Source organism: Labrus bergylta, chromosome 21, assembly GCF_963930695.1.
Source record: "Labrus bergylta chromosome 21, fLabBer1.1, whole genome shotgun sequence".
In the NCBI taxonomy this organism is placed as follows: domain Eukaryota; kingdom Metazoa; phylum Chordata; class Actinopteri; order Labriformes; family Labridae; genus Labrus; species Labrus bergylta.
Window position 1 is genome coordinate 17235502 of NC_089215.1, and position 27832 is coordinate 17263333.

Below are 27832 nucleotides of genomic sequence, written 5' to 3' on the forward strand. Positions count from 1 at the left end.
TAGCTTCATTCCAGGTTCATGATTGTTGTCGTGTTTATCGGAAATATGATGAACTATTTGTCTTTCTTTCTTTTTTTCTGAGTTTGCAGCGAGGGAAGCGTCAGAACAGCGCTGTTGTGATCGCTCGTGTTTGATTTTCTGAGATGAAAATGTCCTTTGTGACGCTGCAGTAATTAAGAGATAAATGCAAACATGCTTTTTAATATAAAGTGTTAATTGCTGGAAAACAAATGTGTGGGTTTAAGTACGGATAAAAAGCATCATTTGTGCGTACCAACAAAAGCAGTATCTTAAGAATCAAACACTGTGATTTTGTGAAACAAATAAAATATCCGTATGAGGTAATGTTGCTACACACACCCGCGCGCGTGCACGCACACACACTCGACAAAAGAGACGGGAAAAGGAAAACACTGAGAGGAAAGACAAGTGGGAGACGAGAGAGAAAAAGAGCGGAGAATGAGGCGAGCAGTGGGGGGGTTTATTCCTCCACAGTCCTCAGTGGATTCCAACTGGTACAGACAGGAAGTGTTTAACTATTAGGTGAGCCTTGGTAAAGATTCCTCCCCCCTCTCTCCTTACCCCTCCAACCCCCCCACCACCCCCCACCTCCTCCCTCCCTCTCTCCCTCCCCGGGGAGAGCAGAGAAGCTTGCACAAGCAGATTTAGCACATGGTATTGACTTAAGAAGATGTTTTTTTTTCTCTCTCTCTTTCTCTCTCTCTCTCTCTCTCAAGGCAACGCCTTGGATAGAAACAAAAAAAAATAATGTAGAAAAGAGAGACAAAGGGGAGGATGGAAAAGACAGCGAGAAGGAGAGAATGAGAATCCGATACATGGGACGGAGTAGATGAATGTGTTGCGGGATGAAGGGGGGGGGGTTGTTCGGTTGTGATGCATGTTGTCCGTTCAAACGGATGGGATGAGGAGGAGCAGGCAGAGGAGGAGTGCGAGCCTACTGAGGGTTTGAACGCAGAGTCAAAAGGAAGACACAGCCGCACTTTGTCAGGAGTCACGCTCGACCGATATCGGCTGTTCAAGGCCGATACAGAGAGGATAAATCAGCAGGAAGGCAAACAGTGTGAGCTTTTACGTCCTTTTACCAAATATTAAGTAACAAGAAACATGATAAAAGTTACAAATACATCGTCAAAACATGTCTTGCATAACCATTTTATCCCCAAATATGCCAAATGTATTGAATTATACATCACAGAGGCTTAAGAACCATCCTATAAACGTGCAGTCTCAGAGCATTTACCCTCTGATTCCCTGTCTTTGAACATGATCAGTGAAATACATTAAAACTGTCACAAGCGTTCAGCTATTCCACTAAAGTTTAAATCAAGATTGAATCTTTAGATCATTGCGGTGTCCTCACAGCTCAGCGAGGCAGGTCTGTTTTTTTTAAAGGACTTCAGTGTAAAGCTTTCTCGAACACACCACTGTGAGGTTTTGGTCAAACTTATACGATAATACAATCACTGAAAAGCTTCAAGAAGGAACACACTGAATGTCACTGATTTCAAAGATGAGATGTTAGAAACCAAATTGGATGGAGAGAAAAAAAAAACCGTCAAACTCTCAAAGGTCCTCATTCAACATTCAACATTTAGCTCAGAAGATAAATGTGTGGTTCCAGGTATGAAGCCTCCCTCGCGTCAGATTGGAGTAGAAACAGAAACATGCTGAAACTTAGTGGACATGTGAAACCTTGCTCTTCAAGTTGTGAAAAACAAAATGATGTCAACACACACAGAGGGGAATCCTTTCTCTGTGTCATGAAAAGAAACCACGACAAGAGCGAACGTTTCTGTCTGTCCACAGATACTGCTTCAGAGGAAAAATCTGCAGTGCAAAGAAACACTTTCAGGCAATACAGAAGAATTAAAAAAATCACGGCACTGCAAATGTTGAAGTATGAAGCTTTTTTTTTTTTTTTTCCAGCGCAAAATTCAAAACAAAGCTTAAACAAACTTTGTGTTATGTTGAAGGGTTGTTCCCCATGAGTCGTTACTATAATAGATAACACACACACACACACACACACACACACACACACACTGAGCGACCAACAAACTGCTTCCCTGAAGACTTGTGGTGTTTGTGTCACTTCATAGAACTGTGTGTGTGTGTGTGTGTGTGTGTGTGTGTGTGGAACCCAGCTGGTGCCTGCTCCGTGTGTTTGTATGTATGTGTGTATGTGTGTGTGTGTTGCCAGCAGGCGGGTGGTCTGGGCCGCCCTGTAAAGGTGATGTGTGGCGGCTATTTGGAGTCTGGACGTGGCAGGTTAGCTCACCGCAGCCCGCTCATATTTTATATGGCAGCTCTCTCCAGTCTTATCATATTTTATACGGCTGCAATAACAAAGTGTCTGGAGGAAAAAAGCCACCGCCTGCCACCGCACATGCTGCCAGTAGTAAAAAAACTGGCCACAAACACACACACACACACACACACACACACACACGCGCGCACATCCACAGAGGCACAGTTAAATGTTCTGGCAACGCAACACGGCAATTGACCGACGTGGTGTCAATTGAGTACTTTTACAGTAAACAAACAGAGCGAGCACACAGAGTGATAACTGCACAAACGAGGAACAATTAATAGAAACACAGGCGGCTAAATGACAGGCACGCAGCCACTCCACAAACCCAGCCAGCACTCATTTCCTTCTATTGTCTAATTCATCTCAGAGCCGACATCTGTCCCTGTCCTGCTGCCCACTGAACACACACACACACACACACACACACACACACACACACACACACACACACACACACACACACACACACACACACACACTACACACACACACACACACACTACACACCCACACACACTCACAGGGGGGTGGGGTGGGTTTACTCCATGTGTTCATCAATTAAACCCCTCTGAGTGTGATCATGAAGAGAGAGGAGAAGTGATGGAGTGAAGTTTTTTTTTGACTGTAAGAAGCATGTCACATTGAGAAGTTTTTAGAGACTGAGAAAAGGAGATCAATGGAAGTAAGAGACGTTGTGTTGCAGGGGGGGGTGAAGTGTTTCAGTTTTTAGAGTCACTTTGATGAAGGAGGGAGAAAAAAGAAATAGAGGGGGAAAAAAAGTACAAGAGGAAGAATCAGGTGGAGCTGCAGGGATTACCTCTGTGAAATCAAAAACTGTTTTGATCATGATAACTGCTTTCAGTTTCTTCTTTTTTATTAAGGGGAAAATGTGCTTTCTGTTTTATTTATGTCAGACATTTTATTGTCTGTAGGATGGACAAATGAAACTAAATACAGAGTAACGTTTGAGCTTTTTACAAATCCTTACGTTTCACACACTGAAATAATAAGCGGATAAATACGGACGATGATCTGCAGCTATATCGGTAAATTAGACAGATTCCTGCTGCAGTCCTGATCCAAAAATACATTTAAAAGTAAAGAGCTGATAAAGAGTTCTGAATCTGAATTTGGAAATAAATTCAAATAGGTGGCGTTATGTCACAGGAAGTGATCGTGGTTCAGAGAAACTTTAATGAATGAGAGAGTAATAGAAATACATCGTAACATCAAAAATGTTAAAATAAAGTTAAAGAAGCGTGCACTCCTGACTGTGAGTGAAAAAGAAAAGACAGAAAAAAAGGAGAAATAAAAAGCAGTGAGCTCAGAGGTGTGTGTGTGTGTGTGAATGTGGGATGTGTGTGTGTGTGTGTGTGTGGGATGTGTGTGTGTGTGTGTGTGTGTGCGCTGCTCTCTTACCTGGGGCAGATAGAGGAAGGCAGGGGGGCACTGCAGAGAGTGGGGTAACATCCCGGAGCCGGACAGTAGCATACAGCCGGAGTTTGCCATAGAGCACAGCATGTGGAGACGGGACACCTTACTCATAGAGACTCACCTACACCTTTTTTTTTTTTCTTCTTCTCAAAGCTCCGCTCTGTCTATCCTCTCACCTCTCTCAACCTCTCTCTCTCTCTCTCTCTGCCTTTACTTCTTCTTCTTCTCTTCTTTCCTTTACTTCTACCAGCGGCCGCGGCGAGCACTCAGAGTTACTACTTCAGAGGATGCAGGAGGGACGAGGGATGCCCGCGCGTACACACGCTTTACACACACACTCACACACACACACACACTGCTGCGGCTGCTCACACACACACTCTGAGAAGCATCAGACGGACTGTGCGCGTGCGTGAGAAAGAGTGTGTGTGGGAATCTAATGTGTGCAGACAGGCAAAGTGATGCTTCTGCCTCTGTCGCTCTCTCCTCTGTTTACTTTGAGAAAGAGGTGGGGAAGCAGAGGCACGCGAAGGGGTACGGAAGGAGGAGGAGGGATGGATGGATGGAGGAGGAAGGAGGAGGCGGGGCTAAAGGAGGCTTGGGAGGTCCTTGAGGAAAGAGAAGGGAGTGATTGGAGGGGAGAAGAGGGGGCTAGGAGGGAATAGCGGAGGAGGGATTGGAGGGAAGAGGTGTGGCTGGGATAGGGAGGAGGAGGAGGAGGAAGAGGAGGAGGGAGGGGAGGAGGGAGGGAATTCTCAGGGGTATTCTAACATCAAATGGGCAAGCATGAGAGAGAACGAGTGTGTGCATGCTCACACACACACACACGCACACACACACACACACGCACACACACACACACACACACACACACACACACACACAACAGTGGGAGAGCAGCTGATCCATGCCATTAACCCTTTCCAAAGAGGTTCAGGACAGACTAGTCGCTAATAGCCAGCTCATAATGGGAAGAGCCGCATTTACTGCAGCTGAAGCAGAAAACTCACAACGCTCAATGGAATCTGTTTTTTTTTTTTCAGATTTTTATGCAAAAGAAAAAAAAAGAAAAAAAGAGTCAAAAACATCCCTAAACACATTATTCCTCCTGTAAAATCCATTTAGCCGTGTTACTCCTGCATTTGCATTCAAAACCAGCTGCTGTAGGATTTTCAGTTTCTTTTAAGCCCTCGTACATCTTACTCTCTGATGGTTCGGATGAAAAGCAAGGCATTATTGCCGGGTTGGAATACTTTCCTCCACCAAAAATAATTTGGTTTTTATTTAAGAAACAATTAAGGACGGAAACAATTACGGCGCACGTTGAATGCTTTCTGCAGAAAATCACAGAGCTGATGCAAACGGCTTAATTTAATTTATAGCCGAGCTGTAGGGAGGATATTTTCTTTAAGCGTAGCATTTCCCTAGAAAGAACAGAGCTAATGGCTGAATAATGAGATACAGTAAAATATACATCCCCCCCAACCCCGACTCCCCCCTCCCCTTCTTCCCCCTACATTCATTTTGTGCCTCTGCAGGGCCTTGGGGGGGGGGGGGGGGGTAGCAGTTTATTTTTATTTTGCCGTTATATTTGTTGTTTGATGTACTACAACAGTGACATGAATGATTTAGTTTAATCTGAGGCTGCAGGAGGGATGTAAGGTTTATACACTGAGAGGAGGGGAGGGAGGAAGGAGAGAGAGGAGGAGGGAGAGAGGAGGGGGGCATATACGCTGCAAAAAGTGAAATTTAAGTCAGAACAAACACACCTCATTTCTTCTTAAAAGGCAGTTTTCTCTGTTGGAGCATTTTACTATTGTTAAGATGACTTTCCAATTATTTTTTTTAACATGTTCTGAAGAGCTTTGCACTTGAAACTAGATTCAACAGATTTTTTAAAGCTGTTTCTTTGACACAGATAAGTGCTAAACTGCTTTTCAACACTCAGAATCTTTATTTAAAGCATCATATAATAATATAAATAAAACAGATACTGAAATAAAGACAGCGTGTCTCATTTATCAGGCTTTGTGAGGAAGAAACGGCTGATTAAAAACCGCAACGTTTTCAAGAAGACAGACATTCACCAACGTTTTCCTGACTGTGATTTGTTGTTGGCAAAAAAGAAAAAGAAAAAGAACTCTCTGGAGCAGACTTGAACACATGTAAGTGTTTATCTGTCAGGACAAAGACATTGTATTGGAAATCGTGTTTTTTACTTTTTTAAATGACATGAATGAATACATGATTGAAATGTCGTCAGGAAAGTCAGAGAAAAACAACAACAACGGTCTGATCATCTATTCCCCGAGCTCATGCAGCCAGACTATGACAAGAAGATTCATTTGATTTCTTTTAGATTAAGATTTATTTTTGGGCCTCTATTGTAGAAACGAGAGAGAGAGAGAGAGAGAGAGAGAGAGAGAGAGAGTGCGGTACAACATGCGGGAAAGAAGCCACAGGTCAGGTTCAAGGTTTGAGCCTGGAGGACTCAAACCTCCATACACAGGGCGCCTATACTAACCAAGAAATAAAAAAAAACATGCAAAAGTTGCAGACTCATGATGACATCACATAAATATATCAAAAAACACATGAGAACAACTCAGCAGGTCTAGAAAAGGTTCAGGAATCTGCCTCAGAGGTTTATCAAGATTATTCAGGAAAAAAAAAAAAAGATTTGATATGAAGTCTAAGGAAGCTTTTGGTGAATGAGACACACTTCTTTTTAAATCACAGCACAACAATCATGTTTGACAGACGTACAGAAAAGTATTTTTAAGTTTGGGTAAAGCTCTGAGAGTCGCTGTCTGATCGTTTGTTACTAACAAAATGTTTGAAAGGAGGAATTTTCTTGTTTTTCTTTTTGGAAAGTTCAATTTAAGCACATTTTTCTTCACACAGAGAGTATAGTCTTAAACAAATCTTTTCCTTGTCCTTGTGTATGAACCTTTTCTATGTAAATGTACATTTCTCAACTGATTCAACAAGAGGTTTCAGATGCTTCATTGACACCAGACATTTTATATTTGTCTAAAATAAATCTATATCTTCCTGTTCTGTTCAAATACTTTTTTCGACCTTTTCTTCCATGTTTTACAGTGTGTTTTAAGTAAACTCTTGTTCTTTCACACACACACACACACACACACACACACACACACAGGCACTCACACACACACACACAGGCACTCACACACACACACACACACACACACACACACACACACACACACACACACACACACACACACAGGCACTCACACACACACACACAAACACACACAGGCACTCTTAACGAGAGACAGTATCATTTGTCTTCTGTGCACTCCTATTCCTTACTTTTGTCTTTAGTTTTAAAAAAATACAGAGTGGTTTGTTGTAACCTGAATGATTCATTCTAACAAACAGCTGTTCTCATCAGCAGTGCGTTTATGAATCGAGGTGAATATAGATAATATCAAAAATAAATGTACAAGCCAAGCAAATCACACAAACACACACAAATTAACACAAATACATTTCTGTCATTCAAAGCCACTTCTGTGTATTTGGTCCACATGCTTTCAAATCAGGGAGTTTAGCCTCTAAATTGAAAAGGGATTTAATTATTTTTTTTCTCATGTTACCTGAAAACATTCAGCACCACTGCAAAAAAAAAAAGCTGACTTATTTTAGTGCGGAAAATGAAATAAGGAGTTATCATCAATGTAAAACGTTGGGGAGAGGAGTCACTGCTTAAAAAAAAAAAAGACAGCCAGTGTCATCTGTTTGTTACGCGATGCAGAAAAACAATAACCGAGTACTTAATGAAATAAATAGAGAGGATGTTACAAACTAAATACGATTAAGATGAATATGTTTAAAGTAGATGAGTGTGACACCTCACCCCAGGAAAATTTTGAAGTTCTTTTTGACTCGTGTTTGTTTGCATTTGGGTTTAGCCTCAGTCGTGACAGGATGTGGTACATTCTCACTTCATGTATTCCTTGGTCACTGTTATCCAACAGTGTCGAGTCTCACAACAACACAAACTCGGACACACACATAAGAACGTTAACGCTCACACACACACACACACACACACACACGCACATCAGCTGAATCACAATCTAATCTCCAGTCCGGCTGCAATGATTCATTATCTAAAGATATTAGTCCATGCTTTGTTTTGTCTGAGTGTCTGCTGATGTGTGTATTCTGAATAATAGATTCATATCAAAGTATATTAAGTGCTTCATTGCATAACGTACATCGTATTAATCTAATAAACAAACAAACATAATATATTTGGATGTATGATGAGCTCATTTAACTTTTTCACAGTGAAGGACAGATGGAAATCTAAATCTACAACATTTTATCTGAGTGAAAACTAGAGCTTAGAGTTCAACATCAACTAAAGAAAGCAGGTAGAGGACGTGTTTAGTATCTGTTTCCAAACCAAACACAAAAATAAATAGATTTGATATTATGAAAATCCACCAATGAGCACCACACCGTCTATTACTGTAAGCATTGATTGTTTGGAAAAGTATTGTAGTCTTGGTGATGGGAATACAGTATGACTATGTTGCCCCGGTTTTACTAAAAAGGACAATTTTCAAGCTTTTTCCTATTTCGGTCGCTTTTAAATATGAAGTTCGGTGGACTTAGTATTCAGGGGTGAAGTTGTTACATTGTTACATTTCTCATTTTGCTTCAGTTTGCTTTCAGGCTGCACTTAGTCAAGCAAACAAAATCCTGTTAAATGTTGTTTACTGTAGCCACCCACCACTAGTTGGGGCTGTACTCTCAGTCAGTGGATACTGCCATCCGGACTAAAGCTGCACTATGACCCAAAAGTAAACAACAGGACCGTGGAAGAATGGCGTCCAGCAGTGCGGCACAAGTTGGCAGTATTTTGATCAATGGCATGTGGACATGTTGATCAGGCATATGGACATTAACCTGCAAGGAGGACGAGGATGGTGTTGTTAGCAATGCTAATGTTAGCCACGCTCAGCAAACATATTTGACATCGTTTACAGAAGTCCAAATTCAACCCCCTGCTCTGTTTGGTCTGGAATGTGTTCTCAGCTATAACAAATCGAACTCGATGCCCCAGTTTTTCAGCTGACCAGAGATCGTTTGAACATTCCAAAATGAATGGGACAAAGGCAAAAAAAAAAGACTGGAAAATAACAGTTGTATATATAAAAACAGTATTTATAAAGGGCTTTACTCCAGTCTTTGCAGAAGCACTCTCTATGTTTACTTCAGAGAGACCCACCATCGATTTGAGACCCCAAAGCCCTGTTAAGTAACAGATGGGTGACATCATTCAGGCTCTGCCCATTAATATTTACAGTCTGTCGTCGGCATCAAACTTGAAATGGGTATCTCACTTTAAAGGAAAAACAAGCCATTTCTAAGTTTAAACTTCTAAAATATTATAGTAGTGATTTTCCATGATGACTTTGGGGTGTCAGTGTTTCAAAAAAACATCACATCTGGTCTCTGTTTAATTTTTACACAGCACCCAGCAGTTTTTTTGGGAAAAGAGAGTTGTACTTCTCTCAACTTATTTTGTGACATGTATGAATTGGTTTTGGTGATTGGATCAAGTTTTGCTGCATGTTGACTCTGTAGACTGTTTAAAGACGAAGAAGAGAAGACGTGTCTTTAATTGACTGACAGCATGTCAATCAATAAAAAGTACAAGTTTTGTAATGTGGATGTTTTTGTCAGCTGCACTATTAGTGTTATCTCGATCGTTTGTCCTCCCCAAAGCTGAATAAACTGTCAATATTGACGTATAAACTCTGAAGATGTTTCAGTGCTACTGATGCACGATGTGGTCTCGTAGTGAAGGCAGTGGCATGATGATGAGCGTCTCCTCTGAAATGTAAAGCAGAGCACCGGCGACATCACTCGACCCATCTTCATGTTAACCAATGCAAATGACACCTACCGCTGTTGTTGTTGTTGTTGTTGTCTATTATCACCTGTTATTGATCTTTCTCACTGCAGTCACACGTCTGAAGGAGCTTTGGCAGCTTTAACTTTTTTTCTTTTTTTTTTCTGCGGCGTTTTTCATTTATTTATTCAGGCTTTCTTTGAGTGTTACCTGAGCCTGATGAAAACTTAAAAGGCCGGTGACATTGAGGCTTCAAAGCCACGCCTCGGCATCAAAGCCAGTTTGAACATATTGAAATATTTATCGTTTTTTATTCTCGCCGCAGATGGATCTGCCGGGGTGGGGCGGGGGTTGAGCGGGTGTTGGGATAAGAGGTCAGTGCGTTCAGGTGAGTGAGTGTTTACTTTTCTAACTGCTTAGAAACTACAGACAAAACCAACTCAGAGCAAAACAAAACCGTGAGAATGCTTCAAAATAAGAGTGAGGGAGTTAATGAAAATGAGTAACCGAGAGAGAGACAGAGCCTGTAGCGGAGGCACAGCGGCCCCCTCGCGCAAGGCGCACGCAGGTTGACTCGGCAGGAAAAGTGACTTTGAAAGTGGCGGCCGGTCCCTGCTGGCGAGGTGAGGCCGTGTTTGGAGGAAAAAAAAAAAGAAAAAAAAAAGCGAGGATTGTTGCGAGGAATCAAAGCGGCGTGAGAGACTTGACAGGGCGACGACATTAGGCATTCTCCTCCCTTCATCCCCTAAGGTGCTTGTCCTCTGCAAGGTGGAACCACACTCACAAAGTCAAGGAAGAAACAAAAAAAAAAGAAAAAGGCCCCGTCTCTTCCTCCCTCCTCATTTGCTTCACACACGCTCACCTCTCCTTCACTTTGTTCTTCCCTTGTTTTTTTAAACTCCAGCTCCTTTTTCCTTCATTCCCTCTCTCCTCCTCCTTCCTCCTCTTTGCTTCTGTCTGTCTTTTAATGTCTTTACAAGGGTATCTGATACCCTGTTGGTACAATTCTATGTTAAGTTTGCTTATTAAGCATTCAGAAGCAGTATTATTTTAAGAAAGTGTAAGAACATTTTAAAGTAACAGGTAAGGATGATATCTCCATTCTAATCAGATAAATCTTCATATTTTAGTGATGTTTTGAATCTGTTTTTTCTTCACTGTCGATGATAATAAAGAACATGCCAGTCTGCAGGATGTAGCAGGGATATTTTAAATGGACCTTGAATTAAGAGTGTTTTTTTGTGGGTCAGAATTGTTATTAATTTGGCTTTAGCTAGCGACCTTGTTTCTTATTCCACTTTCTCCCTTGTTTCCTGTTTTACTTTCTGTTCCTCCAAAAGCATCTTTGTATATCTTTTCTACACAACTTTAAAGGTCACATAATATGCAAAATACATTGTAACATTGTAACTCTCTGTCTTTTGCCTCCTCCACTCTTATGAAAATGTGTGCTCAAACAGGCCGTTTGGAGGTTTTCCCATCATGACATCACAAGGGGCAGTAACCCCTCCCCCAGGTGGGTGACACTCCCACAGCTAGGTGTCCTGTCTGTTCTGCCCTCTGAGTTTGCATTCTCACTTTAAACAATTTGGTGAAGAGAGTACAAAACCTTGGTCTCTTCAGTCAACTGTAACTGGTGGTTGTATATTTCTTGTATTTCTGAGGGAAAGTTTGCCAGCATGAATGCTTTCGTTGTCATTTACGGTGCGTTCCATTTTATCTCGGAAGTCAGTTATTCCGAGTTACAGGTCTGATATGTCATCAGGAACGCCCCCCTGAAGTCTGAAATTCCAACGCAGAAACTTGGTAAACCTGATACATGATATCGGCAACAACAGTAATGTTTAAGCAGTCACACTGTGATTACGAGCAGCTTAGTCCTCTTTTTGTGTGATTGAATCAATCACACCGATAGTATCATGTAAGTTCTATCAGTGGACAAACTATCACGTAGTATGTTGTTGTTGTCTGGTATTCGCTAACAAAACAAAAAGGTACTCCTGGAGGCGTTCATGTCGCTTTTTCGACTTGCAACTGGAACGCCGTTAACTCAGGTATGAAGTCAATCCCAGCTCCGAGATCTGAGCTCCAAAGTTAAATGAAATGCACCATTATAACACATACGAAGCATTCTCACACTCATCAGTGTTACAGTGACTTAGCGGTTTATAAACACTTTTGAATGTTACATGTATACTTTTTGTCCACATCTAGACTATTCTACGATAATATGCCTTATAATAATAATAATAATAATATGCCAAAATGTACAGTTGTTGGGTTTTTCACATTAAAATTCACAGTACTGTTCATCTTTTATCTTTTCACACACACACACACACACACACACACACATAAAAAGCTGTCTAATGAAGGCAAACATCCCACACAGATATAAATGTCTCATATAAGTAACAGTAGTTGATCACATCCATCAGGACCTGCTCTTTAGTGTCTCATGAACTCATGTTGTTATGCTTGTTTCTAACGTACACGACGCCGTTTTATGACCTGACCTTACAGTCTCTGAACACGCGTCTATGGTGTCTGCTTTAACGATCGCTCTGTTGGTCATTGCAAATGATTTGCCTTTTTGACATAAATGTTTGAGCTGACTTTTAGCAAAAACTAAGAATGTTAAGAGACACAAAAGATTGACGAAAGAATATATATGTGAGAGTCGATTAGTATGTACTCAGAGGTCGGACCGGGCAGCTCCATCCTCTGGTGGGCCGCTAACACGACAAGAGCCAAGCACAGTATATATGGTTTATGAGAGAGGAAAAGAGAGAAAGAAAGAGAGAGAGAGAGAGAGAGAGAGAGAGAGAGAAAGAGAGAGAGAGAGTGGGGGTCTTTATACAGTACATGATGAATATGTGGGTATTAAGGATGCTATATTTTTTCTCAGATATCCAAAGCCAGGATAACTCATCTGCCTCTGTAACGGAAACCAATGCTTGCATTTTTGATTGAGGGTCTAAAAGCCAATCACAATGTTCCTCATCATCTAAAAATGGAGGGGTCTCCAGTCTCCGGCATCCTTACTTTGGGGGTAGCGAGGTGAACCCCAAATCTATAATATTGACATTTTCATCAATTTGTGTGAGGATGAGTCCTTTGTAGTCCATACTTATTTGATTTTCTGTATCATGTGTATGGAACTGGTTTTATCTAACCCAGTATGGCCCAGCTTGGAATGGACAATATGACTGGACACGATCAGAGTTTGACCCCACGCTGGGTCTGATTGTATTAGAGCCGGACTCAAACATATGATAACTGCTTCAGCTGGGTTATTAGGAGATAATAGTTCATCTAATTGGGAGGTAATTAGTGTGGGAGTACTCGCTGTGCAGTGCAGTGCTGTGTGTGTGTGTGTGTATGTGTGTGTGTCCAGTACTGATTAAAACAAGGTGGAAGGGATGTCGCCCTAAACTGAATCATTATTACAGTGAGAATAAGACTGCAAATTATTTTGGAGCAAGGAAATCACAAGACAAAATAAAAAAATAAAAGATATTTACATGAAGAGAGGTTTTCATCCCAACTTTTGTTGCAGATTTTTTTTTTTAAGTTTCTTTTGGTGGCCTTTTATTGGATAGGACAGCTGAAGAGAGACAGGAAATGTTGGGAGGACTACAGCCTCTGTACATGGGGCATGCAACATAACCGCTTGGCTATCAAGCGCCCCAAAAAATCAAATTTAACTTGGTATTTTAGGAAGATATTTTCAGGCCTGCTTAACAACTTCAAAATGCGGATTCTCTGACTCTCTGAAGAGTGTTTCTCTTAAGATTTACATCATGGCTCTAAAACATATCCTCCCTCTGGATTCAGTTTAGACATCAGCAGGAATGCTCAGAGTAATAAAACAGTACTTTTTTTGCTGCATTAATTTTTGAATAATAAAAACATGTTTTAAAAGAGGCCATCGTTCTCAGATGTGACATTGAAGAGAGTTTTGTCTGAATGAAAATGGGAAAAAATGTTGGTTGTGTTTATTTGCCCAGCACTAGTAAACTACGGAGCTGGATATTTCTCGTCTCCTCTGAGGCGTAATCGAGGACCTGACATGGCAGTATTTCATCCAGAGCAAGCTGACACCGAGGCTCTATACGCAGGGGGAGAAGCCGCGGACAGAGGCCCCCGCTGGTGGGCCACAAGGCAGCGAACACTCCCCAGAGGACAGCGGAGGGATGGAGCCTTTAATGTTCAGCAAATCTGTTCAAGGAACATCCATCATCAGCGGCCGAGGCCCCCGGCTGCCCGGCCAGGAGGCCACGGCACGCGCCACTTTCACCTCACCTTTTTCAGATAAATTCTCTCTCTTGCATGCGCAGGATCATCCCTTATTTTTTTTTCCTTAACACACACATCCACACACAGAAAAAAAGTTGAGTGCCACACATGCACATACACAAAGACTGCTGGGATTTATTTCCAGTCAAACAGGATGAAGTGCTGCAGGAGACAAGAGAAAAGGAAGAAATAGAAGAAATTTGCTGCAATCTTTATGCATTCAGACACAAAATAAGTCCCCGGTCCTCAGGACGCAGTCCACTGCCTTTTTATATTTTGACGTCACAGAAATGCAATTCTCAATCCGCCCCGTTCTGCTTTAGCACTCCCAATGGTCGAGCGCAATATATCTCTTACCATACACACACAAACACTCTCTCACACACACACACACACACACACACACACACACACACACACACACACACGCACACACACACACACATAAGGCAAGAGGCAGTAATATATCTCTGGGAGAGTTTAAGTGCACCACCACCAACATTTGCATTTCTGTGGAACGAGTGCATCTGATTTATAGGAGCCGAGGCCTGAAGCATCTTGGGAAATGAGGCGGGTGGATGGAAACTACGTTTCCCAGAGGCGGGACGTTTTGGCCATGTCAGCAGCAGGCATTTCAGAGATGTTGTTTTGCAGTGCTGGTAAATTTCCAAAACAAGGGAGAGGAAAAAGGAAAATGAATAAGCAGCAAAACAACTTTTTTTTTGTGTGTGAGCATGAATTTTCAAGAGGTAGGATTTTTTTTTTTTTTTTCCCACGAAAGCAACGTTTGAGCAGAGGGAAGTTGGGGTTGCTTCTCCTAAAGCAGAATGATTTGTTCTTTGGAGCATCAAAGCCTGCTTCCCAATGAACAAATTAAGTTGTTTTGTGAAGAGTCTAGAAAGAACAGAGCAGGGGAGTAAAATAAAAAAAAGAGGAGAGGGAAAGAAGCAGCGAGCTAAAGCAATATTGAAATGGTATAAAAGTGGGAACAGAGAGTGGGAAATAATGAGAAAAGAGAGGCCCAGGAGGAAACCGGAGCGAGATAATACAGAGTGTTGAGCCGACACAGAAACAACAAACCTTTTTTGTCATGCTATCATTACCGCTCCTGTTTTCCTGTTCTCCGCTCAGTAAATAAGAAAAGGGGATGAGTGGGGGAACAAACTGACTCTGCAGAGAGGAAATTACAGACCTGATGGATTTAACCGAGTTTGAGGAGTGAGTGGGAACGAGAGATGAGAAAGAGAAGTGAAAATACTGAAGGGGAAAAAAAACAGCCAAATTAGTGGACATAAGCGGATATAGGGATGAAGGGAAGAGTATAGTGACGAGAGAGAGAGCGAGAGAATCCCCATCAAGTCGCTCTCTGTATTATCTATCAAGTGTGACTTGTAAATTTCCTGTGAGCGCTTGCGAGCTGATTTATCCGCAGTCAGACGGGTAATTCTGCCTCCCTGGGGGACTGAGAGCCCCGCCGTCCTTCCCACCACACCTTCTGACTGCTGCAACAGTCCACATCCCGCAGCTCAGGGCGGCCTCGTCTGGACAGTTTTACTCACACACTCACACAAGTATCAAATCCTTCTTTTGTGACTCATCAACTTTCATTAATCATGTCTTAGCTCTTTCACGGATGTCCCACATGAGCCCTACAAGCTTGTTTTATTAATTAATATGATCCATTCAAAGCAGCATTATTTCTAGGTAGTTCGGAGGCCAATTCTCTTTTTTTAAGTTGACAGATTTAGACACTCTGACATGTACCTCGGGCGTCTCATACAGACAAACAAGTAACCTCCACACATCTGGTGGAGAAGCACCGACTTTCCAGCTCATGTCATGTAAACACTGCTGCGACAGGATGTACAAGGCTGCTGCTTCATCTGTGCAGAAGGTGTACAAAGGTGAAGTTTTTCTGGGAGTGGCAGTCAGGAGTAATGATTTGATCATTTGTCAAACAATGAGAGACAGTTTCCAACACCTCGGTGTGACACTAGACAAGCAACTAAGTGTCGAACAGCACACCAGTGACATCCCAAAAAAAAAAAAAAGAGCCATCAAAGACTGTCAGCCATCTGCAAACTGAAGGGACTTTATGTTGCCCCCCCATCTCCTCCTGCTGCTCTATCAGAGTATGATCCAGCCCATCATGATGTACTGTTCCACCTGCTTCTTCAACATGTTATTTAAACAAAAAAAAAACAAGGCCAAACTCTGAAGCATCACAACCACAGCTGCCAGAATAATTGGTCTCCCCACACCCAACCAAACAGAACTCAACAACAGGGCCATCACACACATTGCAACCTCAATAGAACAGGACATCACACATCGACTGAATACCTCACCCCACTTCCCTCAGGACGGAGGTACAGAGCACCGAGGTGCAGAAGGGCTCGCCGATTTATACACTGTGATGTATGTATTGTTCTTTGGTGGGGATTGTCTATTGGACAAAAAAGGAATTTCCCCATGAGGACAATTGAGTCTTAAGTCTTCAAGTACTGCATCCTGATTTACTTGTGTAAGTTAGTGTACTTCTAGTGATGAAAAATACAACAGAAAACTCAAAGTACTTGGTCTTTTCTCTGATTTTTTAAAATTTTCAAAATTCAAAACAAAAAAAAACCCAACCAGAATTAACTTTTTTAGACACTTCAAATCCAACATTACCACATTCTCCAGCTGTGAGGTGTTTATGATAGGAAGCAAGTCAAGAAGATTTGAGGGGCAGCCTGCCTGAGGAGTGCATGTTTGAAAATAGACTATGATATGTATAGATTCAAAAATTGGCCCATGACACTTCATGACCTGCGATGAAAAAAAAAAAAACTGTTGGACAATGAACTGTTCTAAATCTATTTTCCACAACATGTTCTGGATGGAGATAACACATACATAATGATATAATACTATGTGTTTTAAGTGGTAATAAAGCAAAGGAAATGTAACAATTTCAGCATGCAGGTTCCATAAAAGGCAGAATCAGTGTTTGAACAGAGTGAGGGAACAGTCCTCCCCTCTCTGTTATCTCTCTCTGCTCTGTCCAGAAGTCCTGCTGATAAACTGATACACTTCATCTTTCATGGCTCTGCAGCGTCATTAAAGTGCTCAGGAAAGAGAAATTCACCCATTGTCAAATCACGGCTCAGCTGAGAGGAATGCTGGACTCACACTTTACAACACAGTAGATCTTTTTTTTTTTGGCTGATGAAAAATAAATTAGAAAGATTTCTTATTTGATCAATCTGATGGAAGCAGCTCTTGTATTTTCTGTATCTGATTTTATGGTGGCTCTTTGACATCAAACTACGGCAGCTCATCTCTTGGATCCATTATCCCATCGATTTGAAATCTTAAGCAACCAAGCACTCGATGACAGTTTCACACCTAATATAGGTAGGTTATATCTGTTTGTTCAATGTCTGGTATCTGTTTTGACTGTGATGAAGACGCAGTGGTGGTGAAACGTTGCTCTGTTTGCAATATTAGAGGCAGAAAATCAATCGGTGTTTTCCAGTCCTTTGGAAGTTTGCTGCCCTTGAACTGAGGAGCACCTGTGTCGGCTGCACTCTGCTGGAAGACGCAGGAAGAACTCTGTGACTCCACATCATCTTACATTACACCTGATGGACGGAGCATGCCTACATGCTCTACAAAACACTGCTGGATTGGTGAAAGTCACGGCCATTTCCTGATTTTGGCAGGTCAAAATCACCTTAAACTGTCTCTGATGTGTTAGAAATCATGTTATATTCAATTCTCTTATTGCGTCGATGAGTATGGAAGTCTAACATCCTTACGCAATTATCTGAAGGTAGATTATAACCAGATAAAACCAAATCTCCTAACGGCCTGTTTGAGCACACATTTTCTGAAAAGTGGGGCCGGCAAAATATGGAGAGGATGGTCTTTTCTTAAAATTGGGTTTGTGGGCAGGTTATGGATACATATTAGTGTTATTTTTGCACAATAGGTGAACTTTAAAGGACTCATATTTTCATTATTTTCAACAAGTTTAAATAAGTCTCAGAGCTCCCCAGAACATGTCTGTGAAATTTATTGTTAAAAACCCACTCTGTTCCTGTATTTAATCATGCCTTTAAACCCCTCTATTTCAGCCCTGATCAGAACAGGCTGTTTCTGTGTCTGTACCTTTAAATGCAAATTAGATGTGTCTGACCACGCCCCTCTGAAAGGGCTTGGGTGGCTTGGGCTTTCATGCACTATGCCCTACTGTTCACGGTAAAGGCAGACTCAGAGGGTAGAACCAACACCTAGCTGTGGGGGTGTTATCCACATAGGGGGAGGGGTTACTGCCCTTTGTGATGTCACAAAGGGAACATCTCCAAAGGGCCTCTTTGAGCACACATTTTCTGGAAAGTGGGGCTGTCAAAAGACAGAGGATGGATTTTTCTCATAATTGGGGGGTTTATAGAGAGACTAGGGACACATATTAGTGTCAGAAAAACATGTTAAATTGTATTTTACATAACATGGGACCGCTAATCTCAAATAAAGAAAATTGTATGATATTTCACTTGAACATAACATTTTATGTTATTCAAAAATGTTGTGTCAGCCTATAAGATGAGATGCTTTACCCTCAGACTGTGTGAAAAAATTGCATGTTTTTGAGCTTCTAAGTATCATTAACTTAAGGGGATATTAAGAGTGCTGTAATAATCTTTTTTCACACAGACTGCAGCAGAGTGAGAAGTAGAGATTGCCGCAGTACAAAGCGCTCCTCCCCAGCCAATGACATTTAGACTTACTACTACTAAGTGTTTTAGGGAGGAGGTTAATTGTACAGTACACGGCTGTGCATGGGGAACAGTTGTTCTGCTTTAGATGAAAAAATAAAGCCATAGTGAAAGCAAGCAGTCCACTGCTTGTGCAATGGATAAGCCCATTGAGAGACAAATAATTTCTTTATGAGATACATTTTTTTCTAACTTCATTTTAACATATGGCCACTGACTTACTGTGGGTATACAGACCACCACAGAAAGAGCATGTGGAAGAGGTATACATCCATTCCACTTGGTCCTTTATCCATCTTCAGCACAAGTCTTTGGGCGAGATCAATGCACATCAAGACCAGTGAAGGTATGATCACTCCATGTTGAGCGATCTCCAAAACCTCCAGCTATTTTAACATTTAATCACGCTGACGTGGGATCGCTCAGTCTTACCGTCGACAGGCCCACACCGCCCAAACAAAGTCAAACTCTTGCAGCTGCACCTCATGAAAGAAACATGGCGGCCTGTCAGGGCCCCACGGCATCCGTGTTTGGTCGAGACCCCCTCATCTACGAATCGGCTCACATTCAGAGCCGGAGAAGGAGCCATCCCTCGTTGGTGTCAGCTCACCTGAGTAACCCGACTCTGACCCCTGTCAATAAAGCTCTCTGTCCATCTCTCTCTCTCTCTCTCTCTCTCTCTCTCTTTCTGTCTGTGCATGCTGCTCCCTCTCCGTAGCCTGTGGTTATGCTTCCTCTGTTTGCATCAGCTAGCCGCACAGCAGTGAACATTGGATTCAATGAGAGAGATCATATATTTTACAAGACACGGTAGAGCCTGGATACATGCTCTCAACAAAAAGCTTCAATGTAACACCAGAATCATTTACTTTGGACTGCGGTACATGTTGTTTTCTTCTGATTCTGCTCCGAGCCTGAAAAGTTCGGGAGAATAATCACGATGACAGATGTATGAATGGTTTGAGAATGGATGAATCCAGTTATATGAAGGCAAAATCAAGGTTGACTTACCCTACAAGCAGAATAACACAAAAAGAGTCAAATGGAATGTTTTTGAGAGAATATGAAGAAATCAACACCTATAGCTCCAATAGAGTTAGATAATTAAATGGTACAGTGTATGGAGTTGCATCTAAACGCTCATGTAACTGACATTTACAATTCAGCATTGTGAAACATGAAAGCGACCTAAAACACAGTTTGTGTGTACCGAAGGCCAAATACACAGAAAATGATTCGTTTTCAAAAATACCCGCCTACATGTGGACGGCTTTATTTTGTCGTCTTTTTTTTTGGTTTGAGATTTGCTAATGTAACAGCTATTATGTCTGTAGTTACAGGCATTTGTACCTTTAATGTTGGATCATTTTTTACAAAATGTTTCTTTTAGGATAAACAACTTCATGTGGGCCTGAGTCTGGATGGAGTAGAGGCCAGATGGACGGATGACAGCTGGATGTGTATTGAAACTTTGGTAAAATCTCATTGAATAATGTAAAAGTGTGTGTGTGTGTGTGTGTGTGTGTGTGTGTGTGTGTGTGTGTGTGTGTGTGTGTGTGTGTGTGTTGAGGCCTCCCCCCTCAGTCGAGGTGTTTATGTGGTCATGTTAAACCGACTGTACAATACTCTGGGCCGACACAAACCACAGGTTGTGTACTCCCTGTTGTTCACCTCAGCATCAGCAGGCTGGCACTGTTTGGCACCGGCTCACAGGCGCAATATGTGGCCAGTCTGCCGGCATCAGGGACAGGTGTGTGTGCATGTGTGTGTGTGTGTGCATGTGCATGTGTGTGTGTGTGTGCATGTGTGTGTGTGTGTGCTTGTGTTTGTATAATTGCAACAGTGCATGTTCTGTACAAGGTGTGTGTAAGTGTGTGTGCGTGTGTCTGTGTGTTTTTCAGCCTGGCACTGCTCACAGCCCTGATGCCCACTGGCATCAGTGCAGCACCCCGTTGCAGTTGTTGAAGAGAAAGGGAACAGCTGGCACTGCTGGGCGTGGGACAGGGTGTGGGCCGAGAGAGCACGAGCAGGCGAGAGAGACTGAGAGACACTGTGCATGTGTGTGTGTGTGTGTGTGTGTGTGTGTGTGTGTGTGTGTGAGAGAGAGAGGTAGAAAAAGAGAGCCAGTATAGGGATGGTCTGTATACATACTAGAAGAAGGTTTGGAGGTTATTTAGCCACAGCGTAGTTAAAGGTGTCATTCATGTTACCCTTTTAATGCCTGACAGGATTTCACAAACATTCTCTTTGATTCATGATGTAATATTTTAACGTCTTCACATATGTGCCAGCAGTCAGTAGTAAAGGATTGCATTCTTAAACTGTCTTTTAGGGAAAACTAAAGAATCATTCATATAAATATAGAATATCCAATAAAGCTGCTAGGTTTACTGTTACATATTAACATCCAATTCAGCCCGACCGATTAATCGGCCAGCCGATAATATAGGCCGGTATTAGCATGTCAAGCGACTATCAGCATCGGCTAATTTTATTGCAGATATGCGCCGATAATACTTGAATTAATAAGCAGTCAAATAGTATTTAATTTGATTTTCATTTTATTACACTAGCATTTCTCTTTCACCAGCAGACTGTGGCCAACTGGCCAACATAAAGGTCTGATTCTTTCTTCGGTATCGGTCCCAAAAATCCATATCGGTCTGGCCCAAAATTCCATTTCCCAATCTAAGAGTACTGGACATGAAACAATAATCATGGATGCAGGATTGACTGTTGGTTTGAAAAAACATTGACTGGAAAGAGCATGACATCAGCTGTTAAAAAATATTGTCTCTAGCTGTTAGCTCGATGCATCCTAGGGCAAGCTCTTAATCCCTCGTTATCAGCTAACTAACCTCCTGACCTTTTCATTAAAACAATAAATAATAAGCTTGCCTCTAAGAACTTTAAGGCTGCACACAGGTGACACATGTTTTCTTTTTAATCATGAAACCGCTTAATTTACTTCATAATTAAGTAGAAGGATTGTGTGTTTCTTTTCGAGAAGAGCCCAGAGAAAAAACATCTTCATCGATGATCCATGATTTTGTGAAGAATACTCTTTTTATTTTTCATAAAGCAATCCTCTTCATGTCCCAGATTACTCATCTGTAAATCTTAGGTGCATTCTGCGACCACACTCATGACGCTGAAGGAACGCAGAGGTCAAAGAAACATTAAAATGACTTGTTAACACAACATTGTTTTTTTAGTTGACTATAGGTTCTCTCTTTCTTCTCCAGTCAGTATTTGTCACTAATCAGGGCGGGTAAGGGAGAGCAGAGGCGATAGCATCTCGTTATGTGCTGAGGAGTAAATGACTTTCCGCCTGGCGAATATTAAAAACACACAAGCGCTGTTTCCTGTAAGCCTTATCTCTGCCTGGGACAACACGCAGTTGTCATCTTCTGCAAAAATGATCACGAGAACGAGAGCAGATAGCAGCTGTTTGATCCCCTGCCGTGTAACTGCGACAACGCTACAATTACAGCTAGTATGTGTGAATCTGTGTGTGTGTGTGTGTGTGTGTGTGTGTGTGTGTTTTCTGCTACACGATCATAAGCAGCACAGAGATCGTTTCACTAAGAAAGTGCACAGAGAAAAGATGCTGATTAAAGGAAAAAGCCATTTGTGGACATCTGTCCCCCAAAACCACTTCCCTTTAAAATCATCAAGTTGAGTTTGACTGTGTTATCGTTTGTTTATGAGTTTAAGTGAAGCTGTAATGTTTTAGATGAAGCTGACAATATGGAGATTTGTGTAAAGAGCGTGTCAGTGATTTTAGCGAATGTCCGAAATAGTGTTGTTATTCAAGTGATGATAAAGATTGGCGGTTAACAACTTTTTTGATTCTTACTTAGAGGAGGAGATTAGTTTAGTAGACAAAATTAGTAGACGGCGTTATTAAATAAATGAGTGCAAAGAGGTACGAGGCTGGATGGATGGTCGATCAACACTGTGATGCTGCTGTTCGCTCTGCAAAGTAACTGAGACTGATGTCGTCCAGTAACCAATTAGTTATTATCAGAACAATGAAGACAAAACCATTACTACTACTCCTGTACTTTTTTTTTTAACCATGATAATACCTAAAAGAAGCAGAAAATTCTACCCCTCCATCACTGACTGTATATGAAAATGGACAATCCATTTCCATCTCCTTCGGTTGTACAAAAGTGAAGCCAAAATACCCCCAGGACGGGTGCTGACATACTGTGCTGTTGACGTAATCTTGAAGCCAAGACATGCGCAAATTGGAGCTGGCAAGTGGAACCACAGGATTGACGCCAAACCCGTTCTTTTGACCGGAGCACACATTTAAGTTGTCGATTAAACCTCAAAGATCCCTCATGTCGGTGCGGTCCACAGCTTCAGAGAGTCTTGTGTCAGCTTGAAACAGACTCGTACGTTTATGGAAAGTTTAATGCTCCTGTACAAGACACATGTTGGTATGATATGAAAAAAAAAACAGGATGGTGTCTATCAAAATGCCAAATGTGACGCTTTGAAACTGTAGACCGCAAACCAACCAATGTGAAGCTACAGGAGCGAGATCCACTTCCTGTATTTAGTCTTTAGATTTACTCTTAAAACACAGTGTCCATATTAACAACTCATTTTCATGAAAGACATAAAGCATCCTTTATATCTGCTTTACATGTGTGAAATATGTGTGTGTGTGTGTGTGTGTGTGTGTGTGTGTGTGTGTGTGTGTGTGTGTGCGTAAACCCTGTAATCTACAAATAGTGATTCGCTATTAAATGGCTAATTCCCCCGGATTAAAGGATTCCGGTGCATGCAAGCCCCTCACCCTCTCCCTCTCTCTTTCTTTACTCATCTGTTTTTCTCTCTCTCCGTCTATCGTTTGGGCGAGTGAGCTTGCTTAAGGTGTCGCTTTAAATATTAATGACGGGATGAAGGGATGGAGGAGTGAAATTTAGAGGCATGTAATTTCAATTTGGACGAAGGAGAAGAATGGAGAAAAGAGGCTAGTAAGGGGGGCAGGGGTGAGATGGTCGGCTCGTTGGCAAGCACACACACACACACACACACACACACACACACACACACACACACACACACACACACACACACACACACAAAGCAGATGCTGAGAAATACAGGCATGGATGTTCCTACACGGTGTTTTTGTTTCTGAGTGACTATTCATTGAACTGTTGAAGACCTCTGATTGGTTCGTCAGAGTTTTAACTTCTTTGAGCCTCCGAGCAAACAATCGCCTTTTCTCAAATGTACACGGCTCTACCGTGGCTGGCGAATAACATGACAATTAGTCCTCTTTCCACTTGGTGAGCGACCATTCCTGCAGTTGAAATCTCATATTTAGCTACCCTCTAGCCTCTCCTCTGTGCGATTACTTAGCTCTGCCTTGAAACCCAATTACTGTGGCTGATATTAATTCTGCTGTAATTACATACGAGGTGAAAAGTAACCGACTCATCTGTGAAATCAAATGAATGTGAAACTAGCTCTAATTGGGTCATAATTTTGACTAAACCCCCATTATTGAACGAATGTCGCGGGCATTATTTGCAGCAGAGTGAAACAGCGGGGAGCTACAATCCTAATTGCATTAGCCGCCTCTTTGGTAATAAAGCAGATTAACGAATAAGAGATTTACAGATCATTTGAAAAACAAAAACGGCAGGTGACATAACATCCAGAGGCAACGAAAACTAAGATAGCTTTCTGTTTAGATTCCAAAGAAATCCACAGAATATGAATATGTTTGGACACCCTGCAGTGGCAGTGATATTTCACCACAGGCGCACAGTCACTTTCTTCTTCCTAAAATCGGCCGCTGGAGCCGTAAAGAAGAGGCGACATCTCAACTTCCCTCTGGACGAAATTCACAGCCTCTTTAAATATTTAAAAATTCTTTGACAAATTCATGACTCGGATTTTAAAGCTCAGGAAAAAAAACAAGTATCTTGTAGTACAAATTAAAATAGTGCAATGGCTGCAGACACACACAGCAGCGTTGCAGTGTGTTTGAGTTGTATCAGATAAACAGCGCCCGACACTCCGGGCTGTCAAATTAAGCTGTCAGATGGCTCACGTCTTCTGGTCAAAAAAGTGATCGCACAGAGCAGCATTTGCATAGACCTGACAGCACAATCAATACCGCTCCAGCCATTTCTAAGGGAATATTAGGTTATGGTTTTTAGGGTTTAGAGCCATCTGATTAATTCTGTACGGGGACGAGCTGAATCTGAGTCAGTACTTTTGTCTGCATAAAAGTTTGTTTGAAGCTGATACTAGCAAACTCCCTGCTGGCCATGAAACTTCACCAATGTGCAGCTTCAAATCAGTTTCAGGAAACAGTTGTTGAGTTAAAGAGCTCAGTAGAAATATACTGAGCTCTCCCTTCTCCAATCAGAGCTCTCCAAAGAATCATAATCAGGTATACTTCATCTTAGAAAGAAAATAGAATTACAGTCTCATGCTTGTGTGCTTCTCTGAACTGATGAATTTGCGATTTGAATGGTATTTTTCTCCAGAAGGGACAAAGAAGAAGATGTTTGTAATTCCTGTTCTCCCTCTGACCATCAATATCTTTAAGTCCAAGCGGATATGTATGACAAAATGGAAAATGGACCTGAGCTTGTATATCACTTTTCTTCTCAAAGAGCTTTTACACCGCAGGTCACACCTACCCAATCACACACTGACGGTGGTAGAGTCCGCGTCTACACATTGGAGAACAACATGGAGAACATGACGGCTACTTTTCTGACGTTGTGCCTTATTTTGTGTCATTTTAAACTGATATAGCCATAAAAAAATAAAAAAATAAAAGAGACGCGCGGCTGAGGCGGTGGCCAAGTCAGGAGAACATGACAGTTGCTTTGTGTCTTTACTTTGAGTCATTTTAGTCAGATACAGCCATGAGACTCTGGATTTCTCCATAATGAAGGCTGTCAGCGTTATTTATCCGCGTGCTTGTGCACGTGCATGAAGTGTACCGTGCTGAAGCCAAGGAAGTGTACCGTGCCTGAACACGGCACCGAGCGGTCATACTGTTCAAACGAACTGGACTTAAGGGTTAAAGCGTGCTTAGGCACGGTACAGATTGTCAGTGTGACCCTTAAAAGGTTATTTTACTGTTAGCTGAGTCTAACTGTCGCCTGCAGCTGAACCTTTTTGTTTCTGAAACAATGGTCACTGCCAGAGTGGGAGATAGCATAGACACTAAAGAAACAACTAGAACTGCACTGGAAGATCCACCTGCTTCTGAAGTCAGGGGTTTGGCAACATTTTGTGTAATAGCAACTCTAAAATTCCAAGTTATAAGGCAGTTTACTGACAATGAGAAGAACTGTGTGCACAGTGCTTGAGTGTTATTTGTGGATTATTTCAAACGTCTTCTGCTCCCTAGCATCAGAGCGAGTTCAGTATAACCAGTCTGACAATTTAAGCCAGGGATAACCGAGCCTGATCACTGTTCAGGGCTACACTCTCAATGAGATCATCTTTTAACCCCACCATGCTTAACCCCTTTGACCGCCATTTTGAGTCCAGTTGCACAACAAGCCCCTGTGACGGGCAGCATGTAGAGAGACGGCCCTGCAGTCTGAGGAGCCACCTTAGTCCGCATAATGAGACGCATGTTTGCTACAAATAAAGGCAGAGGAACAAGTTGGAAATGTTAATGCAGTGAGGATCACACATTCGTTTTCCTCCAGAGGAACCATCGCATAATCAATACAGGCTTTGACCCGCAACCTCAATATGTTCTGACAGCATATCGGCCGTGCTAAGAGGCCTTGTAATTCTCTGGTGTGCAGGAATGTTGCTTTTGTGAAATATGTTCTCATTAAAGAGCAGCTACTATTTAGACAAACATGGGGACGCCCTGCTGCTCCCTGGTGTCTTCTGTAGGTGCATTCACACTCTGACAACACAAGTTGTAGCACATGTTACAAACATGTGACAGACACAGATGCACGCATATTTGTGAATTCTAATTTTAGGCCAGCATAAACTGCCCCTCGTCGTGATGCATATCAATAGAGCATGTGTGTGCAGAATCACCAAGATGATCGGATTAACATTCAAAGTGGTGCATGGGTTTACACACTCCCATGTGCTTTTCCATATGTGGGCGTGGAGGGTGGGGAGGTTGTTTTTTTTTGTACTGTATATAAGTCCACAGAGACTGGTGGTATTGTGAGTCCACTTTTCAGTTTGGTATTGGTTTCCAAAAATGTCAAAAGCACAAAGGTTCTTCTCTAAAGCAGAAGTCTGTTAATGTACTTGATTAAAAAAAAGGCACTGGTCAAATGATAAATTAAGACATTAGTTATTTACCTGGGCCATTTTTGCCTTAAATGGATAGGAAAGCTAGAGAGAGACAGGAAAGCTGGGAGTAAAGAATGGGCGATGGGATGTAAAAAAAAAAAAAAAAAAAAAAATTTGCTTCTCTCATTTATATTAAACAAATTCAATTTTTTTTCACAATTAAAACTATGAATGGAAGCTGGCGTGCTCACTGTGTGTCAGGTAACGTTCAGTAATACAAAGTGTGCTGTAGTCAGGACAAATTACAACAGAAAAGGGGACCAGCTTACCTCCATTTGGTAGAGGAGTGATCTCTGAAGCGGTTACAGGCACACTTGTGTGTGTGGGAGAGGTTAAGGTAGAAAGGTATGAAAAAGAGTGGAAAACGCCAACGCACTTCAGCCTAATGGCCTTCATCAGGGCGTCAGAGTACTGCACAGGTGTGGAGTGAAGAGCTTTGTTGTGTCGACATCCCAACATATATTAACATATATTTTTTTACCACTGCACACAGTTCCCATCAAATCTAACTGGAACATTATTTAACTGTTTCATTATTAAACAGTTTTTTTTTTTTCCACAACTGTTGTCACTAGTTGGAGAAAAATTGACCCAAACCAAGCGGTGAAGATATGTTTCAACCTTCTCCACAGAAAACATTCAACCCGCAAGTGAGGGTTGAGGTGTGAGTGAGCACTCCATTGGACGACGCTGCATTGTGTTGCAAACAAAGTTGAGCCAGGTCTTAATTTGATGCCTTCTCTGCATATTTTGCCGGAGAACTTTGTGTTTGGAACA

General features: G+C 41.8%; 1 protein-coding gene across 4 annotated transcripts in view; it reads right to left on the reverse strand.

Moving 5' to 3' along the window:
- Positions 1 to 27832, reverse strand: part of LOC109988579 (RNA binding protein fox-1 homolog 3) — a 542301-nt gene that overhangs the window by 126305 nt on the left and 388164 nt on the right. Inside the window, exon 1 of one of the 4 annotated variants that reach the window (XM_065949246.1) lies at positions 3755 to 26599. The exons of the other annotated variants lie outside the window; for them this stretch is intronic. Within the exon in view, the coding sequence (XP_065805318.1) occupies positions 3755 to 3880 (126 nt within the window). The 5' untranslated portion in view covers positions 3881 to 26599. Of the gene's footprint in view, positions 1 to 3754; positions 26600 to 27832 lie in introns of those variants that run through there. 4 annotated transcript variants of the gene reach the window in all.